The sequence below is a fragment of the Archocentrus centrarchus genome, chromosome 13, assembly GCF_007364275.1.
Source record: "Archocentrus centrarchus isolate MPI-CPG fArcCen1 chromosome 13, fArcCen1, whole genome shotgun sequence".
Lineage (NCBI taxonomy): Eukaryota > Metazoa > Chordata > Actinopteri > Cichliformes > Cichlidae > Archocentrus > Archocentrus centrarchus.
The window spans coordinates 16,415,554-16,438,411 of NC_044358.1; the positions used below are offsets into that span (position 1 = coordinate 16,415,554).

The 22,858-nt window shown below is 43.2% G+C and overlaps 1 protein-coding gene and 1 long non-coding RNA gene across 2 annotated transcripts in view; both read left to right on the forward strand.

Moving 5' to 3' along the window:
• The first annotated feature begins 1,274 nt into the window (after positions 1–1,274).
• The window catches only part of LOC115790681 (protocadherin-16-like), a 79,111-nt gene continuing 57,527 nt past the window's right edge, over positions 1,275–22,858 (forward strand). Inside the window, exons 1-2 of the mRNA XM_030744561.1 lie at positions 1,275–1,574; positions 7,417–9,237. Of these exons, the coding sequence (XP_030600421.1) occupies positions 7,438–9,237 (1,800 nt within the window). The 5' untranslated portion in view covers positions 1,275–1,574; positions 7,417–7,437. The remainder of the gene's footprint in view (positions 1,575–7,416; positions 9,238–22,858) is intronic.
• Positions 20,859–22,645, forward strand: LOC115790704 (uncharacterized). Its single transcript, XR_004020801.1, has 3 exons — positions 20,859–21,078; positions 21,172–21,268; positions 21,358–22,645. It is a non-coding gene; the product is annotated as an uncharacterized LOC115790704 (long non-coding RNA).

Genomic DNA, 22,858 nt, shown 5'->3' on the forward strand with positions numbered 1-22,858 from the left:
GAGAAAGTGGGGAGACATAACGAGGTCGACTGGAGGAAAAAGTTTCAGCCACAAAAATAAAAAAATACAGAGCTGGGTGAGAGTGACCAAGCTTTGTATTCTTTTTGATAATACATCTTTTTCTTAATCAGTGCAAACAGAACAAGCCAGCTATGCCATTACTATACATCCTGACTCCTTTGTACTGTCACCGGTAGATCATAGGTAGATCATATATAATATGCCTTTATTTTGTTCATTTCTTCAATGACAACAACAACAAGTAAAATCCATAAACTTTGATGCATTCATCCAATTCATATCAGATGTTTCTCAGCAAAACAGCTGACACCACAGGGCCTCTCTGCTCCTCTCGTGTCTATAAGCTCTAAATGCAAAGTGACAAGAGTTTAATAACTTTCAGAGCTTTTCGTGATTGACAAGAAAGCGAAGCAGGGTTATGGCTTCAGCACCATAAGAGATAAAAGTGGAGCTCCCCCCTTGGGGGGTTGACTGAAGATGTAAGCTATGTTCCTTTAAGGAGTCACAACACATGAGGAAAAGTTACAGGCATTGTCTCTTCTCTAGACTTAGATGGAAAACACCCCCAGGAGGTTTCTTGACTTCCAACATCTGAAGGAAAATGCTGTCTGTATGATGGCTGGATCTCCTTATGATGCAGCGGCTGCGTCGAGGTTCTTTTGTCAAGGTATTGCAGGTGGATATAATTCATAATCGCTAAAGCCATGTCATATAATTCAAGCCCCAGTATGCCACCTGAGAGCCCGAAAACACAAGCAGGCAAACACGGGAAATGTCAGGGTTGTTTCTGTTGACAACATTTAGTATGGTTTGTCTCTTATATTGAGTGAACGCTAACATCAGCAGCGGGATGATCGACATGAGTCTGCATGCTGCTGTATTATTTGTAGAAACGATTCTGTTATCTGTGGAGCTAGAACTACTGTGCTGGCATATGCATACGACCACAGCATACATATCTGAGCAATGTTCATACTTTTACCATGTTACTACTCATTTGAGCAGCATCCAGAGCGCAGCGAGTTATGAGGCTGATTTACACTTCCCTTTCGCATAGGATGGTGGCACCAAAGTTCAGCAATAACCCGACCTGCCTCTCTGCAGTCGGTGTGGCTCCTTGTGGTAATCACAGCAGCAGCAGCAGCAGTAAGAGGAGAGGAGCGGGAGGTTGCACTCCGTCACGTGTTGAAGAAATTAGATTTTGGAGACGGACGTCCACCGCCCGGCCCCCACATCGTTTGGTTTCACTCAGCGCGCCGCAGCAGTGTGCGAGAGACCGGACGGACGGGCAGTGGATGCCGATAAGACGAGAGGAAAGTTTCACATGACACGAAGTTCTCTTCTTTCATTTTAATCGTTTCGCCTGATAAGAGATCGGAGAGACCTAAATAGGAATTTAGCAAAGAAACAAAGTGCGCAGCGGGGATACTGCCTTTTCCCCCCCGAGATGGATGTAACTCTGTACTTCGTCTTTATGAGGGAACAGTGAGAGGAATTTGTACATCTGGAAAGACAAGTTATCATCTTTAAGCACCGGAAAGGAACAGATGAATGTGAGTATGCATCAAAGCAGGACTGCGCAGACCACGAGTAACCGGCCTGATGCTGAAGTTATTCATCAGCGCTTCTCTCCAAGCGCGCCTCGCTACAACTTGTTACTAATTACTTGGCTTAAGAAGATGATTTCACTGGAGGGATGTATGTAAAGCAATTTCCTAGTTGCTGCTTTTTTTTTCTTCTTTTTTTTGTTGTTGCAGACCAATACCCCAGTGCAGCCTTACCTCTGGCTTTAAAAAGTTCTAATTAATATTAATGGGGGAAAAAAAAAAAACTGATGCAAAGTTAATTTTAAAATGGCTCGAGTACATATTATTTTAACAGACTACTTTTGCAGTCAAACAATATATAAGTTAGCTTATGTACTTAATATTTTTCATACAAAACCTGCTCATATGGATGGCAATTTCTGTATTTTTGCACCCCCCCCCCCCCCCTCAAAAAAAAAAAAAAAAAAAAAAACTTCACAGGGAAGCGCGTATACTTTGAAGAGCTGACGGAACATTTAACAGTTTGTTATGTCGCACCTTGTTAAAGCCCCCCTGAGACGAGGACATTCCTCTGAAATTGGGCAGCCTAAATGCAATTATTGTGCAGTCCTCTGAGCGCTGCTGCAGCTCATTCCTTCCTGCTCCGGCTGGACCCTGTGATAGCTGCCCAGTGATTACTCAAATGTCGCTGCAGTTACTGTGACGGCAGGCTTTTGTTCATTAACCGTGAAAAGGTTCTCATATCTTTCGATTAATAAACTAATTAAGCCACTGGCGTCGGTCACCGGCGTGATGGTTGCCATGGTGCGGCTCAGTCTTTGTTTCCAGCACCGTCATCAGTTTGAGAAGTCGTGCTCTGGGTTAACTTTGAGTTTAGAGCCTAGTCTGTTTCATTCATTTTTGTGCTTGTGTAGTTTTGAGGCTGTTTGTTTGTTAGGCTGATTTCTAACACTTTCCCTGTTCCAGCATCTCTGGTTAAAAACATCTTTGTGATGTGCGCCAATTTTTCAGACTTGACTTAAAATCTAAACTCGCAGAGAAAACAAGTGAAAGATGCATCAGCTGTGGATAAAAACCACAACTTCGACCTCTGTGGCTTTTATAACAGTCCAAGAATTAAATCATATTCCCTTGGTGCACTGCATGAAGTAATCTGACTGCTCCTGTCTCTGTAGCGTGCATATGCTGTTGATGAAGCTAGTGTTCAGATTGCTGAAAACCGAAAAAACAAAAAAACAAACAAACAAAAAACACATGATGTGTTTCATGCAGTCTAACCATAAAGTTTCCCACTGCCTCACTTTTCCTGAAAATTGCCTGGCTGTGGTTTTGCTCATCTTTTTTTTTGCAGTGCCATCATCGGTCAAATAAGCCAAGTGGAAATCAGCCACAGCCTCTGGGGCGTTCTGCCAGAAAGCTGTCACCTCCAAAGTTGATTTTAATATTTATGACCAGTCTGTGTCATTAAAAAAAAAAAAAAAAAAAAAACTACATCAATGCCAGAAGCAGGACTGTTTAAAAATCCCAATCAGACCTGCTCCCTTTAGTAACAAGAACTTTTACCTTAGTTGTAGCACTGTTGTTGCTCCTTGCACCCCTGCTACTGTAACCCAATACACATGTATTTTTAATGATGCAATCACTAAGACTGCCAGTGCAATGTCCGTCAGGTGGTGTCATCTTCAAAGATATTAGGTGTGTGTTTTGGGCTTTTTTTATCATCCCAAACATCTTACACAAACAGCTGAACCAACCCATGCTGCTCTTGTTGTGGGAAAGCGATGATCCCTCCTGTCACGGACCCTCAGAGCCTTGAACTGAAGGGTTCACCGTGAAAAAAAAAAAAGGAGTTTGCACGCTTTCCCAATGCGATGTTTATTATTGCCAGGAAGTGCCTGTGGTGGTTTTTCATGGCCTTTTTAAGACTATGTGCCCGGCGACTGAAGTTTCAAAGACTAATGCAGGGCACAGAAATGTGGCACTTAGCCTGGCAAACATTCAGAGCATTGTAGTTTGCTTTGAGCTAAGCCTGTCATCCTCTTGTCCAGTCAATCTGCATTTCTGTCTGTGGTTTCCATTATGGCTCCATCGGGCCCCAAGCAGGCTGGCGTGTTCTCGAAACCGCAGGAGCTTTCTGTGAGTAACTAGACTCATGACATGGAATTAGAAGCTCATTTTACGCAGTCTGTCACTATAGTCGTCCCTCTTGGCTTGTTAGTGGTGCAAAGGGTTTTGGTTGTGTTAATGAAGTAGCGCCGGTGAAGTAACCTACTTTATTTTGGGGTCATTTTCTATATTTTTGTTGAATGCAGGGAGATTTGAACCAATAGTGTATTTCCAGTTATGTCATGAAGCTATCTCTGATATTGCCTATGATTAATATGTTTGCTTGAGGCTGATATTTGACAGTTGTTCAGTTAGTGGCAATTTAAAGGCATTCTTTATTCAGTCTTGGCAGGGTGATCTGTGGTAAATCCACAATTTTAATTCTCCTGCTTTTTCAGGGTCTTTTACTCTGCATTGTTAAAAATTATATTTACATTTTCATGAGAGGGTTGGCATTCTCCTGTGCAATGCTGGTTATGGCTCATGGAGGGAGGCAGCACTAATGTTTCTTTAGATACTGTTTGTTGTAGGATCTGCCAAACCAAAGCACTGCTTGTCTTCATAGCAGCAAAGGAAGACAAATAGGCCTCGTACTTCACAGAAAACTGTAAAGCCAGATATAAATAAGCTCAAGTATTTTCAGCTATTAGAAGATAATGTCCAATACATTTTGCCAAACACGATTTAGGCTGCAGCGGAGGGGGGGGGGGGGGGGGGGGGGGGGGGGGGGGGGGGGGGGTGCTACTCTGATATTCCCACCATGCAAAGCTGCCAGGGATTTTGATGCTGATTTCAGTCGTGTTGTTCACAATGATATCCAGTGTGTTCCAAAAGAGATTTCCATTCTGCACGTGAATCCCACGAACCTTAGATTTGGTCGGTTGACTTGGTTTAAAGGATTCAGAAGAAACTGGGTCAATGCTACAGTTTCAGCTAACGCTGAGGTGCACACACACACACACACACACACACACACACACACACACACACACACACACACACACACACACACACACACACACACACACACACACACACACACACGACAGTTTTAGAGAAAAATAATGAAGCTCGTGCAAAGTACACATTTTAGTGTCTTTGTTCAGAGAACATGGGATTAATCCTCCAACAGTTGCGTCATCTTCACAAAAGCCATTAACAGTATTTAACTACCAGAAGGAGGGAATCACGTTCTGGGACAATTATGCAAGAAAAAAAAATGCTTGAATCCAAACCACAATCGGATTGGCTTACTTAATGCAGCAGCTTTTAACCATCAGCAGCCTCTCTGAGCAGTTTTCTTTCCCAAAGCTGTACACATGAATACAATGTGACTTCTAACTGTCTATTTAGTGATACCTGCGTGGGTGGGCAACAGTAATTATTATATATTTGGCTAACATCTCAGTTTTAATCAGCACAAATTTCTCTTTAATCCCATATTGAATCTTTTTAAACCACATGCCCTGCTTTACCTGGTATTGTGCAATTAGCTTACCCAGCTGCGTCTGCTATATCCATTAGGCTGCGCTGCTCTGCAGAGGTCCTCCACTGCAGCTCAACCAGAAACTGCATTATTTCAGTTGTGGTATTTGGTCAGAGATTCTGGCCTTGAAAAGCTATCCTTTGTGCACGGGGAGGGAGCTTTGTAAAAGTTCATCCCCAGTGTTTCAGTAAAGTAAATCAGTACCGAGGCTTTAAAGTTCAAGTGCTGTCAAGATTTTCAGCCTGTCATGGATGTGCTTATGCTTTTTTGCCAAGAACAGCACTCAGAAAACAGCCCAAACTGTACTATGTAATGGTGAATTTGTAGTGCTTCCCTTTTATGGTTTTGTCATTTGCAATTATTATGGCCTCTGTGAAAGCAATAAGAATTAGAGATTAATGGAGCAAATTGGCTCGGCGTTCCTTTTTGTGTCTAAACCGTTGAATAATCTTGGACCAGAAACTCGGCCGATGTAAACAGCACTCATCCTCGTGCCGTATTTCAAAACAAGTAGTGATACGAGGTTTCTCACTGCTCACACTAAATTCAAAGCAATTTATGACGTTAAAGTTAGCATCTTCAGTGTTGTGGGCTCTGAATCACGGCAGACTGAAATTAGCCCTGGAATCTTGTGTGCTTATGGCCAACTTCCAGCAGACCTCAATTACAATGCTGCAGAGCCAGAAAAAGGGAAAGAGGTAGACTGCATGGAGCCCTTCAATTCTGCTGCGCTGCTCTGTCACTCAAATCCACTGTTACCACTGCGGCTGAGACAGATCGCCACGCTGCGTTCGGGGAGACATGGGAGGCATTTAGGCACACACACACACACACACACACACACACACACACACACACAGACACACACACACACACACACACACACACACACACACAAGTGTGTTTTGCTATCTTTGTGGGGAATTTCCATTGACTTCCATTCATTTCTACAGCCTAAACCTTACCTTTACCCTTTTCCTAACCCTAACCATCACATACCTAACCCTAACCCTAACCTAAACTCAATTCATACCTTAGCCCTAACTCTGACCCCTGACCCAAAAACAGGGTTTCCCCTTGTGGGGACAAGGTTCTAGTCCCCACAAGGAGCAATTGGTCCCCACAACGTAGTATATGTCAGGAAAATTGTCCCCACAAGGTATTATAAACATACGCACACACACACACACACACACACACACACACACACACACACATGCACAGATGTTTTTTTTAAATGTTTCCTTGCAGGTATCAGTTAATCCACTGGGGGGAGCCTTAAAGAGCTTTTTACCAGAGAGTCAATCTTTCAAATATTGATGTGCTTTTGTATACATTTTCTCAAAATTAAAGCAAATTGTACTTTACCAACAAGTTTAAGTCATTATGAATTAGACATATTAGACCGAACCACAGATAACTGGTTCTTCTTCTGTGGTAATGAAAACGACACAATAATTTTCTGTGAGCCAGACACTTGGCGGTTTTGGATTATTCTGCAGATGGTGACAGTCTTGCTGAAACATTTCCACATTGCTCCACAGTGTCGCTCGGTCTCTATTACATATCCCCTGCAGTGGTGTGGGTCCTTTGCCAGAGCGTGCCTATTGTTTATGTAAGAAATCCTTATACCCTTGCTACTTTTAAATATCGGTGTTTCAGTATTTTTCTTCTTGATTTAACACTCACGCTCGTACTCCTCATAAACTCAATATGTTTGCCTAAGGAGAGTTATTTGAAGGGGTTCTTGAAGGATTGTTTTAAAATTCCTCATTCCATGGGAGATAAATGTGGTGATAAATATTAAATCCAGGACTTCACCTCCCAGACTTATACAAAGGAGTACAGCTGTGGCAAACACACTGGGTAGCCTGGCAAAACTGATTCTCGCACCCTTTTAATTAAAGCTGCGGAGCAACAGAGCAAAGGCTCGCTGTCTGAAGTGTTATGCTGTGGCCTGTGGCTTTGATGTTTCCTTAGCGAAGGGGAGCTTTCTGGTATATAGAAAGAACAAGGTGTCGACTTATTAGGTGAACTAAGAAGAAGTGTAGGAAAATGTTATGTGCTGGGCCAGTTGTATGTGGTGTGGGTAGAACAGAGCCAATAAAACATATGGGAAAGTGTTTAAGGCATATAGACTACCTAGCTGTCTTAAACCACCTTACTATAAAAATATTGCACCTTTTCTTAGTTTCTGCTGTTCAGACTCTTTTATATTTTGATATTGCTCAGCCTTTCCTCTCTGTGTGTCTGTAGGTTTAAAACGAAGGGGCCAAAATGAAGACTGCTGCCAAGGGTTTTGGGAAGTCTGTAATGGATTCTTTGCATCATGAGGGTTGGTGGAGCAAAAGGATAGTGCTAATGGTATACGTGGCCTTCGAACTTATAGCAGTCCGCTCACCTGTGGTCCTGGGAACCCTCGAGCTACAGCTAGATGAGGAACAGCCAGCAGGTACGATTGTAGGCGACATCAGCGCGGGGCTTCCTCCTGGCGTAACGGCGTCCTTGTACTTCATTTCGGACCACGAGGGCACAGGAGTGGGGAGCGATTTGGATATAGATGAAAGCACAGGTATTATTAAAACCGCCAAAGTTCTGGACAGAGAATTGAGGGATAGATACAACTTCATTGCAGTCACTATGACGGGTGTGACAGTGGAGGTGACCATCAAGGTGAACGATATAAATGACCACGCTCCAAAGTTCCCCAGAAAGCGAGCCACGTTTAAGATTCCTGAGCAAACAGCTATCGGCACTAGGTTTCCTCTCGAGCCAGCTGTTGATAGTGATAAGGGCCAACTTACTACACAGGGTTACCTCATCAAGGATGGAAATGTTGGCCAGGCATTCACCTTGGAGACCAGGAGGGGAAGCAACGAGGTTCTCTATCTGGATTTGGTGGTCAATACCATTCTAGACAGAGAGAAAAGATCCACCTATACTCTGTCTTTGGAGGCCTTTGATGGCGGGTCCCCCAAAAGGACTGATCAGATGACATTAGATATTACTGTACAAGATATTAATGACAACGCTCCTGTTTTTAACCAGAGCCGCTACCACGCTATAATATCTGAGAACCTTCAACCAGGAAGCAACATCCTGCAGGTGTTTGCCACAGATGCTGATGAGGGCGATAACGGGATGGTGCTGTATGAAATTAACAGGAGACAAAGTGACCCGGAGCGCTACTTTGTCATAGACTCCCGCACTGGCGTCATCACCCTCAACAAACCGCTGGACTTTGAGATGAGACGAGTCCACGAGCTGGTGGTCCAAGCGCAAGACAACGCAACCCAGCCAGAAGTGACCAATGCCTTTGTCACCATTCATGTCAGAGACTACAACGACAACCAGCCTACAATGACCATCATCTTTCTCAGCGAGGATGGATCTCCCAGAATCTCAGAAGGGGCACAGCCAGGCCAGTACGTAGCCCGCATCTCGGTCACTGACCCGGACTACGGCGAGTACGCCAATGTCAACGTGTCGCTAGAGGGAGGTGATGGAAAGTTTGCCCTGACCACTAAGGATAGCATAATTTATCTCATTTGTGTGGATCAGATTCTGGACCGGGAGGAGAGAGACACCTACGAGCTGAGGGTGATGGCGACAGACTCGGGCACCCCTCCTCTCAGGGCTGAATCCTCCTTCACTATCCAAGTGACTGACATCAATGACAACCCTCCTCTCTTTGACCAGCCAGTGTACAGACAGGTCATTCCTGAAGTGGTGTTTCCAGGCAGCTTTGTGTTACAGGTAACAGCTAGAGATAAAGACCAGGGGCCCAATGGGGACATTAGATACAGCATCCTACAAGATGGAAGCGCTTATTACAGCTGGTTCAGTATAGACTCCATTACAGGCATTATCACCACTCTCTCCCAGCTGGATTATGAAAAGAACCCCAGTCCCAGTATAACTGTGGTGGCCACAGATGGAGGAAAGCCGCCTCTTTCCTCCACTGCAGTGGTAAATATCTTTCTTCAGGATATAAATGACAACGAGCCAGTTTTTGAGAGAAACTTCTACAACGTGTCCATCGACGAGAACACAGCCCCAGGGACCTGCATTCTTGAGGTAGGCCTTTTTTTTTTGGTTTTACTTCAGTGAAAGTTTATGGATTGATTAATTTAATCAATACTCCCACACTTTAACATGTTGCTTATGTAAGAGTCTGCACTCGACTTGGGTGCAACTACGGAGGTCAACAAATGGAAATTTATGAGATAAATAAAACAGAAGTTTGTCAGAGTAACTCTTTTTCCCCCCCCTCACTGAGAGATATTATTTAATGGTAAATCTGTTTAAATTGGAGAGCCTTTGTGAGGATTTACCTGCAAATTTGGGCCAACACGATCTGCTCTTTGGCTGTCCTCTCCTTCACCTCTCAAAAGGTTTCCAGGGTAACAGAGGCAATGCAGAGTCCTCCATCAGCCGAGGCACAAAGGAGTTTTTCACATACTCACAGACAGAGACAAATTCGAGGCTTTATCCAAAGAAATAGATGTCACTTCAGCCTCAAAAGGCACCTTAATTAGGCTTGTTGCGCGTAGGGAAAAAAAATGGCCGTAAATGACAAGATGAATTAAATTTCAGGCACATTAGAGCGCACCATGTAAATGCCAGGTTTTTTCTTGTAACATGTTTTCCCGACTCATTTTTGGCTTTCTTAATAAAAAGAGGAAAAAGAAGCACATCAGGTGTTGAGGTGATTCAGGTTACTTCTCACATCGGCAAGCTCGAGTTTCTGTTTAAGAGAGGTTGTGTTTTGCAGTACTGCATGGATCAAGGAGTTGGAAATAGAGTGCAGCCCAGATGGACGGCCTAGCAGATGAGATCTTGGCCCAGTATTCTTGCTGTGGATGAGGGAGGGGTGAAGGGAGACACAATGTCATACTGTGACACTTAAATATATTAAAAAAAAAAGGAGCTACATGGATTTTTTGTGGGTAGTTTATAAATCAAAAAGACCACAAGCGTAATGAGAAAGGGGAATGTTCTGAAATTGATTTTGGAAATTGGAAAGTGGACCAGAGAATAATTAAAAAATGTATGTTTTGGACTGTGAAGCGCTGCGATCACTGTTTCCAGTGTGAGCTGGAGTTCACGTTTGATCAAAAAAAAAAAAAAGTGTAAGAAAATCGATTTAATGTTTTCTTTCAAGCTGGAGATTTTCTGAGTTTTGTCTTTGCTCTGCATTGGCTCCTTACTACCTGCTCTCACAGAGTTCCTGAGAGTATGACATGCTTGATCTGTGGGCTTTATTGGGTCCAAGTATGAAGTAGTTCTTCAAAGCTTCTGCTCTCTGGCCTCTCCTGGGCTTGCTTGGTTGCTGCAGACGTGCGTTTTGGCGGTCCATGTGAGAGCAGCCTGCTTTTAGTTAGGGTGCCAGCTCTACATCCAAACATCTCATCAGACATCTGATGACTGCCTTTTTCTATTTGTAGTTGAAGTTCTCAGTCTTTTACAGACAAAGCCACCCCAGAGAAACCCGATCGGATGGGTATTATGACCTTATTCCTTCCCTTCTGTAGGTCACAGCACAGTGTTTCATGGGTATTCTAATGTGACATCAGTTGCTTTTACAGATGATTTTATAATTAGACCTGTGTGTGTGTGCCTATTAACAGGCATCACTCTTGTAATTCAATATGTGAGATCTGCTGCAAAGAAAACAGGTCACTCTGGGGAGGGGAAATCAAATTCGACATGAAAACCAGCAGATGAAAAACTACTAGCTGCAGTGAGGAATGTGTTTCATGAGGCATTACTAATTCTATTCTTCTTTATTAGTTTTCCAACTGTGTCCAATTTTACAAGTTTTCTGGATGGTGTTGAGGTTCCAATATAACTCTACGACACATATTGGAATCCATAACGGAACCACAATACCAAAGTAACTTTCTATAGTCCATGCATCTATTTCATCCATTTTATAAATTATGCTCTCTTGCCTCATATTATGTCTCCGCTGCGGGTTGCGGGCGTGCATTCGCTCGAGAGGAACGGCTGTGTCGCATTGTGCAAGCGTTTTTTTTTTTTTTTATTGCAAATGTGAGAAGTCCGCGTTGAAAATTAGGAAAGTTATAAGATGAAAAAGTTATTACTTCTGCATCATTTTATTAGGCCTGTTAATCAGAGGCTTTGAGTCCTAACATGGAGGAAGAACAGTAATATAAGATGTTGTTAAAGATAATGAGGCACATGGTTGACTTGGCTTTTACATATGTAATAAGTAATGAAAGTTTTCAGCTGATTATGTCAGAATCCTGCACTGGGAATAATTTACGCCTCGTATCATTGCGGGTTTTGACTCATTTGGAGGGTCTCTGCTAAGAATTGCCCCTCTGTCTCTTTTTGGGTTGTTCTGGCTCCAAGAGAAAGGCGAGAGGGGGTCTCCAAGCAGCTGAGGGGGAAATGAACCCTGACAAGTGCTTGCATGAGTAGCGGAGGTGACATAAGCAGGGGGGGCTTCCTTGTCTGTCTTTTGGTCCGGCAGACACTGAATTCTTATCTGATCTCACTTCATTTCTCATTAGCTAGGTGTGAGGATCGGCCAGAGCTAAAATATAAACCCACCTCCCCCCCGTGTTCATGACAGAATGGACCGCTTTTATTGCTGTGAACCCCCCCTTTAGCAACATGAGAACGCTGATTGCTGTGATAGGACATTTTACTGTTTCTTTCCTGAAGCTGTAACTCAAACTTTTGAAGCTTTTGCATTTGTCCTTTCTCAAAATCTCTTGCCTTGAAAAGTTACAATGTAATGTAAAAATTCTAATATTGTGTAGGAATTCCTGTGATTTCTTGTAGGCAGCCTTAGTTTAGTTTAGTTTAGGTGCTACATAAAGCAGCATTCAAACAAATCCATCATTTCACACTGAATGCTTTAAAGGAAACCTTGTTGAAAGGGGTACCTCACTGAAGTGGTGCTCTGAATCCGTTCTCCATTCCTGGCAACATAAAAGCGTCCACTCAATGTGTGTGTGTGTGTGTGTGTGTGTGTGTGTGTGTGTGTGGGGGGGGGGGGGGGGGTACCCATAATTTCCCTGGAGAAAAAGTGTGAATGATAGTGTTTCTTTCAAACTCACAGTTTCCACTGCGTTTTTCTACTCGAGTTTCTGCCTATTTCTAATGACTAAGCAGTGATACAAAGTGTCCTCAGTGTTATCTGTTAAAATAATGTTTGTTGTTGTATCGTGAAGATTCAGGTATTCAGTGTTAAATTGTGGACATTTTTGGTCTCGGTTCCTCTCCGAAAGCCTGCGTTGATGAACTAGGCCTCGCATTTTAGTCTTTCCATGTATAATATACTATTTACTTCATATTACAAATTTAATGAATATCCATCCATCCATCCATCCTCTACTGCTTATCCAGTACTGGACAGTAAATTTATCAGGCTGTGGAATTTACAGCATAAATTAATGTTTTCATCTGGTTAATTCAAATAATAAACTTTAGGTTCTGCAGCTCCCTCTGGCTCCTCAAAAAGTGTCTCCTCTCAGTGTTTCAGTCACCACCGTTAAACCACGACCACATTTTCAGCGCATAAAAATTCAGAGCATAAAAAAAAATGGCTCGTTTTGAATTTCACCCAAACTGAACTTCTGCAAAACAAAAATGTACTGATTTGAAAACTGAATGTGACACCCGACTGTTCAATAACACATTTTACATTAAAAAAAAAAAAACTACGTTGTCAAGTAAAGCTTTTCCAAAATATTCAAAATGAGATTTGCAGCATTTTGGAAATAAGTGAGGCGAACTATGAAGATGAGGGAAACTGCCAGATTCAGATGGATATTTTGGTATGCAAACCATGTAATCAGTTCTCACCAGACATTTTCCTGGAGATGGTTTGTGTCAAACGAAATGCTCACTTGTCTCTTTTAATACCAGACTGGTTTTTCTTCCTCTGAGACTGGGTTAGCTTGAGGCAAGCCGACTCCGTTTTTGGTCTCCCTTTCTGTTTCTTTTTCCTCCTGCAGACTACCCAGCTTCATTGTGGCTCTGCGGTATAACAGCATTTTCGGGGAATAGTAAAATTGCAGGAAACTGGATGTGCTACTTAATGTGTTCATGAATGTAATACTTCCTCGAACACTTACTCCTGGGCCTAGCAGGGGCAATGAAGCGAACATAAACACTGATGTACATCTGGATAGAGTGTGGGTGTTCAGGTCAAAGTTGCTCTGCTTGAGACAGCTGAACGCATTTTATTGTACTCGGCCGTCCATCATCAAATCCGCCGCCTCTTTCCCTCCACAGGAAGACGAGAAAGTCTTGGTTAAAAATTTAATGTTATATGGTTGGATACAGAAGCTGGGAGGAAATACTGTTCATTAGTGTAAAACCAAAGTTCTGGGTGTGTGAAAATCGAACTGTGAAACAACATGAAAGGAGCCCTGGCTCTATTTAACTATACTGGAGGGCTGCAAATAGTTTGCTTATTATTTATTAATAATTATTAGGAGAAATTCATCATTTGAAGTGTAGCGAGGCGTGCCCTTCGCCATATATCATGGTTTCCCAAATGTAAAATGTCCACATAAGCTGGCACCAGGCAGTGATGATGTTGGTTGCTGTGTGGCGCTGAGTGGTAAGAACAATCAGTGTTTACAAGACCTCAGAGCTGCGATGCAGCCACATGGAGCGCTGGCTGTAAAGCAGAGGTTGTGAAGTATGAAAGTTCGCTGGAGGGGTTTCCTGCCCACATCTGGCAAGGAAGGAAGATGGGCTTATATATCCCCCTTGTGGGACACAAAATTTCATTAGTACAGTCTGTCACCCAGACTGTCTGCTGCAGGTGAGACAGACCTCTCAGCACTGCTTCCAAGTTTCTGTGAAAGACTGTGTGAGTGCAATGAAAGTAGAGAGAGCAAGAGAGACGCAAAGAAAACAGCTGAGAGTCTCCAGAGGGACACTTGGCCTCTGGCAGCTGTAACAAAGCTCGTACTCAGCAGCTGGATTCAGCTGTTGATCCCTTTTCTAACATCTATCCTCTGACTCTGAGGAGTGGGATATTGCTCTTCCTGTCTCATTGTCTGTGTTTGTCTCTGTCTTTACTCTTTCTGCCACGATCAGACTTCTTATCTCTTCCTTTCTCCCTTTCCCACACTTGCGTGTCCCCTCTGTGATCCAATTACACACTTCTCTTCCTCTTGTTTCCCTGTGGAGTGGTGACATGTGGATCGGAGCAGGTGAGAGCAGCACATCTGCCTGCCTGGGGATGCTCGAGCATCCCTGGAGTGACACAAATAGACAGCTTTGTGGATCTCAGTCTGAGCAGACCCAGGGTTATCTAGTTGGATCATTCAAGAAAGAATGGCTGTAAATTACCGAGAGAGTGAAGTCAAGACTACAGATGTGTGTGTGTGTGTGTGTGTGTGTGTGTGTGTGTGTGTGTGTGTGTGTGTGTGTGTGTGTGTGTGTGTGCCTTTCAAGTGTGTCTTCACATTCACGTTGTCACAGTGTTCATGCACAAGAGGAAGGCTTTTGTTTAACCTTTGTAAATACAGACGATTATTCACTTTGCCACCTCTTTTAAGACAAACGAGTGGGAAGGGGGGTAGACCTCGGGGCTGACTGTGCTAACGGCTGCCAGGCCTTCTGTTCTCACAGCCCGTGGTCCCCCTGCACATGTGCAAGGCAGTTGGCAGTGTTAAGCAAGCTGGGCATCAGGAAGCATCATCTGCTCGCGATATTCATACTGTTCCAAAGCAAATCTGTGCTAAATCATCCATCCAGTCCCATGCTGTCCATCAGAAGCCACCAGACCGGAAAGCAGACGCTGAGTGACAGCCTGCCAGGTAACAAAAATCCATAATCGGGAGACTAGATTTTAAACAAACAGCCACAGATCAATTTTGGCAGGATGATGAGGGTCATGTATTGTGATGGTAGAAAGCGGTCACCAGCATGTTGAAGTTTTCATTCGCTACATGCATGCATATACTATATATACACAGCCCTAAAATATCTTAACCACTGAGCAAATGTCTCCAAATCCAGAAGTTAACTGTTACAAAGAATGCATCGCTTTTGTCTGCCAGCAACCTCAGCCCCCCTTTCGCTCCAGCCTTTCTGCTGCACTGACTGCCAGTTGAAATAATGATTGAGAAGAATGTTACTGAGCCCAAGAAAGTCACGGAAGGAGGGGTGCATTCAGTGCAGTGCAGGGAGTGTGCCGACTCTTAGTACGACCGGGTTTGTTTTACAACTGTGTCTGATTGGGGCTGGAAAGATGCAGTGACACTGAGATTAGGTAATGCCTAAGCTGCACATGTGAGAAATAGTGGATATAGGATAGTATTTTAGAAATGAGCTGGTTAAGAAATAGGTTACTGTGCAAGATTATCTGAGTGTGAGCCAGGGTTATTATAGTTAACGAAAACGAACGAAATAACGAAAACTGAAATTGAAAAAACATTGTCGTTAACTGAAATAAATAAAAACTAAAATTAAAAGGAAGAAACGACAACTAACTAAAACTGAATTGTGAGTTTACAAAACTAACTAAAACTAACTGAAATTATAGATATTGTTATTTTTTCAAAAGTCTTGTGGATTGATATGAAATCATTTTTTTCCTCTCTCCGAGTTTAAGCTCGGAATGCCGTCGGGCAAATGGGTGCGCATGTGCGTGCGTGCGCACACCGCGCTGCTCCTCAGAGTCCCATGTGGAGTGTTTTTTTGTTTTTTTTTACTATGATAGCACAGATAGCAGCGAGTGTCTTGTTGTGGATGATGTTGTGGATGATGTACGGAACACTTCTTAGTCAGGAAAAAAAACACCAACATCAAAGTAGACCTGAGAAGCGCACACAAGGCAGCTACGGAAACCGCTCTCATCCTACAAGGCAACCTGGCCTGCACCTCCAGAGAAACGTGACTACTCGTCGGGTCAACGCAGCCACAACGTTGTGTTTAGTCCTTGTGCGTTTCCGGCTACTTTATCAGTCAGATAATAACAATCAGGACTAATAATCAAAGCATCAATATAAGGACTCACAAATGTCAGCAAATTCCTGGAGGGAGCTGCTGAAACTATGGGAATGGACGTGAAGAAATGAAGAAAGTGAAAAAACAGGGACAAATATGTTTGCACCCTAAAAACTGAGCACAAAGAGCAAGGACCAAAAAACCCCCAGCACACAACCACAAGGTAATTAACACACGCAATCCAGCTATACATGCATAAATGCGGACATGAGGTCGGACACTTCCGTAGGCTACAGAGGCCGCAAAGACCCTGCAAGTCTAATCAGCGAGCATCTAACCAAGCTAGCTCCAAAACAGAAGCAGCATCAGGTGGAGAGAACATCAGGATGCAGCTGGATTTGAGCTTTGACTCCTTCAAGGAGTTTGTTTTTGTCAAACACCACATGTAGCTGTTGTTAATCTGCTGCACTGAGGCTGAACTTTATTGGGAGTTTATTGTAGAATTTATCGAGTTTTGGAGTTCATATTGTTAGCAGTTTCTCCCCGTTGATGTTCATGTGTGTCCTTAATATTACACACATTTAGCATGTAGTTCTGCTGTCTGTGAACAGTTGGTTGCTGAATATATTTCTTTAAAGGGTATCTTTAAAGCGTACCTGATTAAGTATGAAAATACTAAAACTAATACTGAAACTAACTAAAACTAAGCATAAAACCAAAAATAAAAACTAATAAAAACGAGCAAAACCACTCTGAAAACTAATTAAAACTAACTGAATTAGAGAAAAAAAAGTAAAAACTAACTAAAACTAAACTATAATGTAAAATCCAAAACTATTATAACCCTGGTGTGAGCTATGTTGACTGCATGTTCTGCAGATTATGTACTTGCTGAACATCGTGCATATTCACATGATATCCAGTCATAACCTTTCAGTAGAGCAGAAACAGAAAGCTCATCAAGAGCAAACAGTTTCCTGTTTCTTGCACTCAGCCCAGTTCCACTGAGTAAGTAGTTTTTTTTTATTCAAGCCTCGTAAGACAGCACGAGAGAACGAGAACGACAAACCGCACAGAAAAGGAGGTTTGTGTGGAGAGACGCTCCACTTTTACATTGTGGTTCGCCAACATTGTCTGTCTTGGCTTCAGACAGAAAGGCACCCTGGCCTGCTATAACCAGACTTGCAGTCTGTGTGTACTGATGCTCCACGGTGGTCCACCCTCACAATGCTGTTTGCATATCTCGATGCCTTGACCACATCTATCAGAAATGCCACTTGTGTTATAAGGGAGGACATCTGTTATACCATTTCTGTTGTAGAGAAATGCATCCACCCTGTAGATTAGTTGTAATGAGACAACTGCTGAGCTTAACATAGATTTCCTCTGAGTGCTAGGTGGTGATTTAAAGATTTAGCGAGGGGAACTAATTACCGCAGAGTTGTGTACCTCCTTAGGAAGGCTAATTTGACTCTGGTGCTGCAGAATTTATGTTGTGAGTTGGGTGCTGCTTCTTTTAGCTGGTGTGTTGAAAGGCCAAATCTTTGTTTTGATTGTTGTGTATAGCCTGGTGCTGCGGGGAGCCTGCACGGAGCAAAGGGACCAGCGGGACCGTCTGCTGTAATTAGGCAGAGCTGGTTGAAAGATTCAAGTCGTGTGATGTGGTATCGTACCAGACGAAGAAAAAGCCAGGAAAGGGGTGTGTGTGTGTGTGTGTGTGTGTGTGTGTGTGTGTGTGTGTGTGTGTGTGTGTGTATGTCTTGGTGTAGACAAGGTTTGACTGTGGAAGAAATTCTCTAATCAGTGCCCTGGGTTCCTCCCAGGCTGCATCACAAATGGGATCCAAAACATCAGCACGGGCGAAATAAATTGATGGAGCAGATATGATTTTGGCTGGTCGTGGTAAAACTAGAACAATGCATATCAGCACTCAGCACCACCCCTCAATTCCAGTGTTGGCTGAATGCTGGACATGCAGCCAGTCGGATCCAACTGGGGCAGAACCATGCTGAGTTTCAGCACCGTGGAATGTGAAGCGAAAAGTACCTTAAATTTTTGCGTTACGCTGAGAGCGGTTTGAGCACACGACACAGAGGCACTCTTTCAGACTTTCAGGAAAAGCTGATCACCCTTAGAGGACGTCTTAAAAAAAATATTGTGGGGTTAAGTGCCCAGAAAAAGTGTGTATTGTCTGCAGCGGCCTCTGAAAAGTCAAGTCGAGACTCAAATCAGTGCAAACGGTGGAACAGCCAGCATAATGGAGAAACAAGTTGTTGATAATTTCAGCAAGTCGATGCATCATCGCCAGAGCTGCAGGCATCCAGACATCTGGTTTGACAAGGTGGCTCCAGTCGAATCTGGCAGTGCCTTTATAGAAGGTCCATGGAAATTATACATGATGTGCTTCATGATATTTTTGTTGCAACAAAAGCCTCTAATCCCACTTTAACATTTACTTCACGAGCCCACAACACACTGTATTGTCTTTAACAATTTGTTGCTTTGGATGCACTTTTTCCAACTTGTTCTCCTACAGCAACTTTGATAAGAACAGAACGGCTTCATCGCTGCTTCATGTGATAGTTGTGGAGTAGCTTGAGTACGTCCCGACTTTGACGTGGCAAGCAGTGATACTCACATGCTTCCTCCCTGAAAAGGACTCTGGGGCGTGCAGATGTGAACGATCTTGGTTTGCAAACCTGTGCAGATCTTTGGTTTGATGCCCGGAGTGAACTACAGTATCACCTGCTGCCAATTTTTACCATCAACAACTTATTGCTTGCAGGCCCTGATTAGCCCAGACAGCGGATATGGAGATTAATGTAGCAATTTGCTATTCGTATGTGAAGACACACCACGCTGGAACAACACTGTTCGTTCACAGATCTGCTCTGGACTGGGTAGTTTATTTCTTCATATGTCCCATTAATCGCTTTCCAGCACAAAAACCAAAGCCTTCCCCTGCTGGTCATTGCTCGCGGGTGTTTAGTTAATTGAGGAAGGAGGAGTGAATTACTCAAGTCACATTTTTGCTGACATTTTCTCAGTTCATCAGGAACACAGCTGTCACACTCTCAGTTACTACCCCGCAGCTCCAATGCTGTGATCATCCGAGTCTCTTGACAGATCAGCCAACACTGAGAACGCAGGACACATGCAGTTTCATCATTACTGTTATAACAAAAGCTTTGATTAAAAATAAATACTGTTTTCAACCTGGGGGAAGCCACTGAGTGATGTTTAAAGATGACATCTTAAAAGTCTCCTGGGTGGGTGCATCCAACAGATTTGTGGTCTCCAAAGTAAACAGAATGTTTTATAAGACTGTGGAGATGCGGAGCCTCTTACCTAAGAAATGCTCCTTTCTTTGCTCCTGTGTTTTACTGTGACATAAAAACTGTTAGGCTCTTTGGGATTTTTAATGTACATGCAGGCGCAGTGTCCGCAGTGCGAGGATCCTGCAGTGCTCACAGAAGTTCATCGTGCTGTATTGGAAACGTCCCTCATCTGTCTGCCTGAAAGAAATTAAATTATTACAGGAAGACTTTAAACATTGTAACTCAACCCATGTGTGCGAGCTCACTTCATTTCATTTACGCTCCTACGTGTGATTTAAGTGTTCGAGGTTGAGATGCAGACGTTTAATGCATGACGCTTTGGCAGTGACATTTTTTTTTTTTGGTGAGCAATTACGTACCGAGTGGATTCATGACCGTGCATGGGAAAAAGAGAAAATAATCAGGAATCCTTTCTGGCTTTAAATCTTCGCCAGCTTCAGTCAGAGCTCTTCCCCTGTCACTGTTCCCGTCATCACTGCTACTGCTCCATTTTTTATTTATGGGCTTCCCTTTCGCTTTTTTACCTCGAGCATACTAATTCTGCTGTATAATAAGCTTAGTGGTTTCTTCAGAGGTTTTATTCCTATTACCGTGGAGTCATCTTTGAAAGATCGTCTTGTGCAATATAAAAAGAACTGCATGGAAATCTTCTGCTCATGTAATCTTTTCACGTTTCACCTTTACTGGATTTTCAGCCAGTTAAAGTTTTCTGCAGTCTTGTTTCTTTTTTTCCTGATTGTGTATTCCTGAAAGGAGGGAATTTATTTTTTTTTCCTTTTCCTAAAAACTCGTCTGAGACCCCCCCCCCCCCCCCCCGCCATTCTGTAAATGACTTGTAAACAGGCTGTTTGAGTGTGAAGTCACCCTATGCCCCGCTTCCGCTCTTTATTCATCACACTGACACGCATGCACATAGAAGTATGGTGAATGTTTTTGCTAACATGCTGGGGGGAGGGCACCGCTTCTGTTGTGGGCCAAACGCTGACACAACCTACAGAAAGTTATTTCTGAAGGAGCGATATCAGGCACAATAAAAAAAAAATTTTAAAAATTGACTTTTTAGTCAAACGACTTTAAAATTGAGTTTGTGATTAATTATAAATGATTTCAAGCTTTAAAATAATACAATATTTTAATAACCGTATCTCAAACTGCCCATTTAGGCTTTCTCTTCTGAAATATCTTTAATGATCTGTGGCTATTAATTATGTATAAAGTTTTTTTTTTTTTTTGATGCTGCATAAAAAAACTGAGCAGAAAATAGCACCAACTGGGGAAAGTGAAACACATGGGGGGGGGGGGGGGGATCAGACGCTGAGAGGGAAAAAGAGGCGATTTACCTCATGCGGTGCGCGTGCTGAAGTGGCGTGTATATGAAGCTCAAGTGTTGGTTTGTTACCATGGCAATATTGGGGAAACAAGGGTGGGTGGAGCGCAGCGTAAACAAGAAACCCCACCGATTTCACGGGCAAATCATTATCCCAAAGTTCCTGTTTTTCCGCTGTAACTGCGATGGAGTATTTACGTGCGAAGACAGTCCTGAAATGAATTGTGGAGCGGTGAACTCAGGAAACCTTGAGAGCTCAGCTACTCTGCAGCTTGTGAAAACATGGGTCTTTTTTTTTTTATTTTAAAGGTAATGGCCTGTTTAGAGTTAAGCTGTCTTTCTTTTTCCAGAGTTCATCACTGTTTCTCTTTGGGCTGTCTTGCTGTCTCGGCTATCTCGCAGCATTATCAACATATCCTAGAGGCCCGGGGAACATGTAGCAGAGTCTAAGGATGTTTGTTTGGAGATAGAGAACATCATGATCCCTTGGCTAGAAAAGGTACATTTATCCTGGTGTATAAACACATAGTATAAACTGAGCTATCGGATGAATCTATATTGTATATCAACTGAGGTTTTCATTTGCAGGGGAAATCATGGGGGTAGCAGAGGCCTGAATATGTTTATTCAACATGCTCGCCCTCCTCAGCCTCCCCATCCTCACATGCTGTCAGTGGCTGGGCCTCTGCATCTGTCATGAAGGACACACATGGGGAAAGAGTTCACAAGGCTCGCACTTTTCCAACCTCGTCTCTGCTCAGACGACTTTGCCCCTGCTCTTTGTCTCACTACAGGGACTTTCCTTTACCCCGTCCCTGCCGGCACTCCTGGATTCTGATAACGAAGGCGACCTCAATGAAGTGCCAGCGCGATTAGATTCAATTTTGTCCTTCTTTTTTCTTCTTCTATCAGTCCAAAAAACACTTCCCTCCAGAAACAGGCTTATCCCACATCTACAACCCCCTGCTGCCAGAAGCGGAAAGACTGTCGGTAATATTCAGCCATTATCTCCCACCGTTTAGCCTTGTGATGAGGCAGTCACAAATCTCTTATCTCAGATGGGACAAAGCCTGTGTGGGCACTGTGGACAACAGTGTAAACACTAAAGGAGGGACTGATGGACATCTGTCTGAGCAAACAGGAGGAATCTGTCTGCAGTCTCAATTTGGGGGAAATGCTTCAAAAGCTTATTCTTGTATTTCATTCAGTGAAGTGTGCCTCACTGACTAATGACGGCTTTATCCTATTTATCTAAATAGAAGTTTGGTGTTTGAGGACGCTGCATGACAGAGTCTACTGGCTGAGGCCCTCGATTAATATCTCAGATGTGTTAAAGATCCAGAAATTCAGTGTTAGGCAGAAAAAAAACAAATGCCAATGTTGTCACATTCTGACAACATGTAAAAGGAGTATTTGCAAATGCTTGTGCAAAATCTTTAGGTAAGGGATAGATGATGGTGAAGATTTGGCCTATTGTTCGCTCTTTTGAGTTTATCTGGAATTGTTGGAAGACAGAACAGGAAGTCTGGGCCCTAAGAAAAAATGTGATTTTTGCCTGCAGAGGCTAAGTCACCAGACTAGCCGATAGAGTCCCAGACTGAAAAGGGTGGCGCCTGTGCAGCAGGAGAAAAGGTGCATCAAGATGAAGCCAAAGCACACAGGCTGAAATGATATTTGGCTTTGGACATACTGGAGAAAAAGCCTAAATCACAGCAGATCCACACAGAGGGACCTGTGGGACCTGAAACTCAGTTGACCTAATTCTTTATTGGCTTGTTAATGTCATTATATGACAGAATAAATCCTTAATGATGGGATTGTGTTCAAAAACAAAAAAAGTGATGATCTTAGCATATACTTCAGCAGCATTAGAGCGTGAAGACGGCTAGTGCAGAGTTCTGCTTGACTTCTTGTCGTGTCGGGCGGTGTGAGAGGCGGAGATGGACCCATATGCAGGACTCCGGATACAAACATAACTTAAAAGGTGTTTATTGAGTTGAACAAAAACCAAAATCCTTCTGGGAGTCAGACATAGAGCAGAAGACAAAAACACACGGGCACTCCAACATGGCAACATCAACAACGTGAC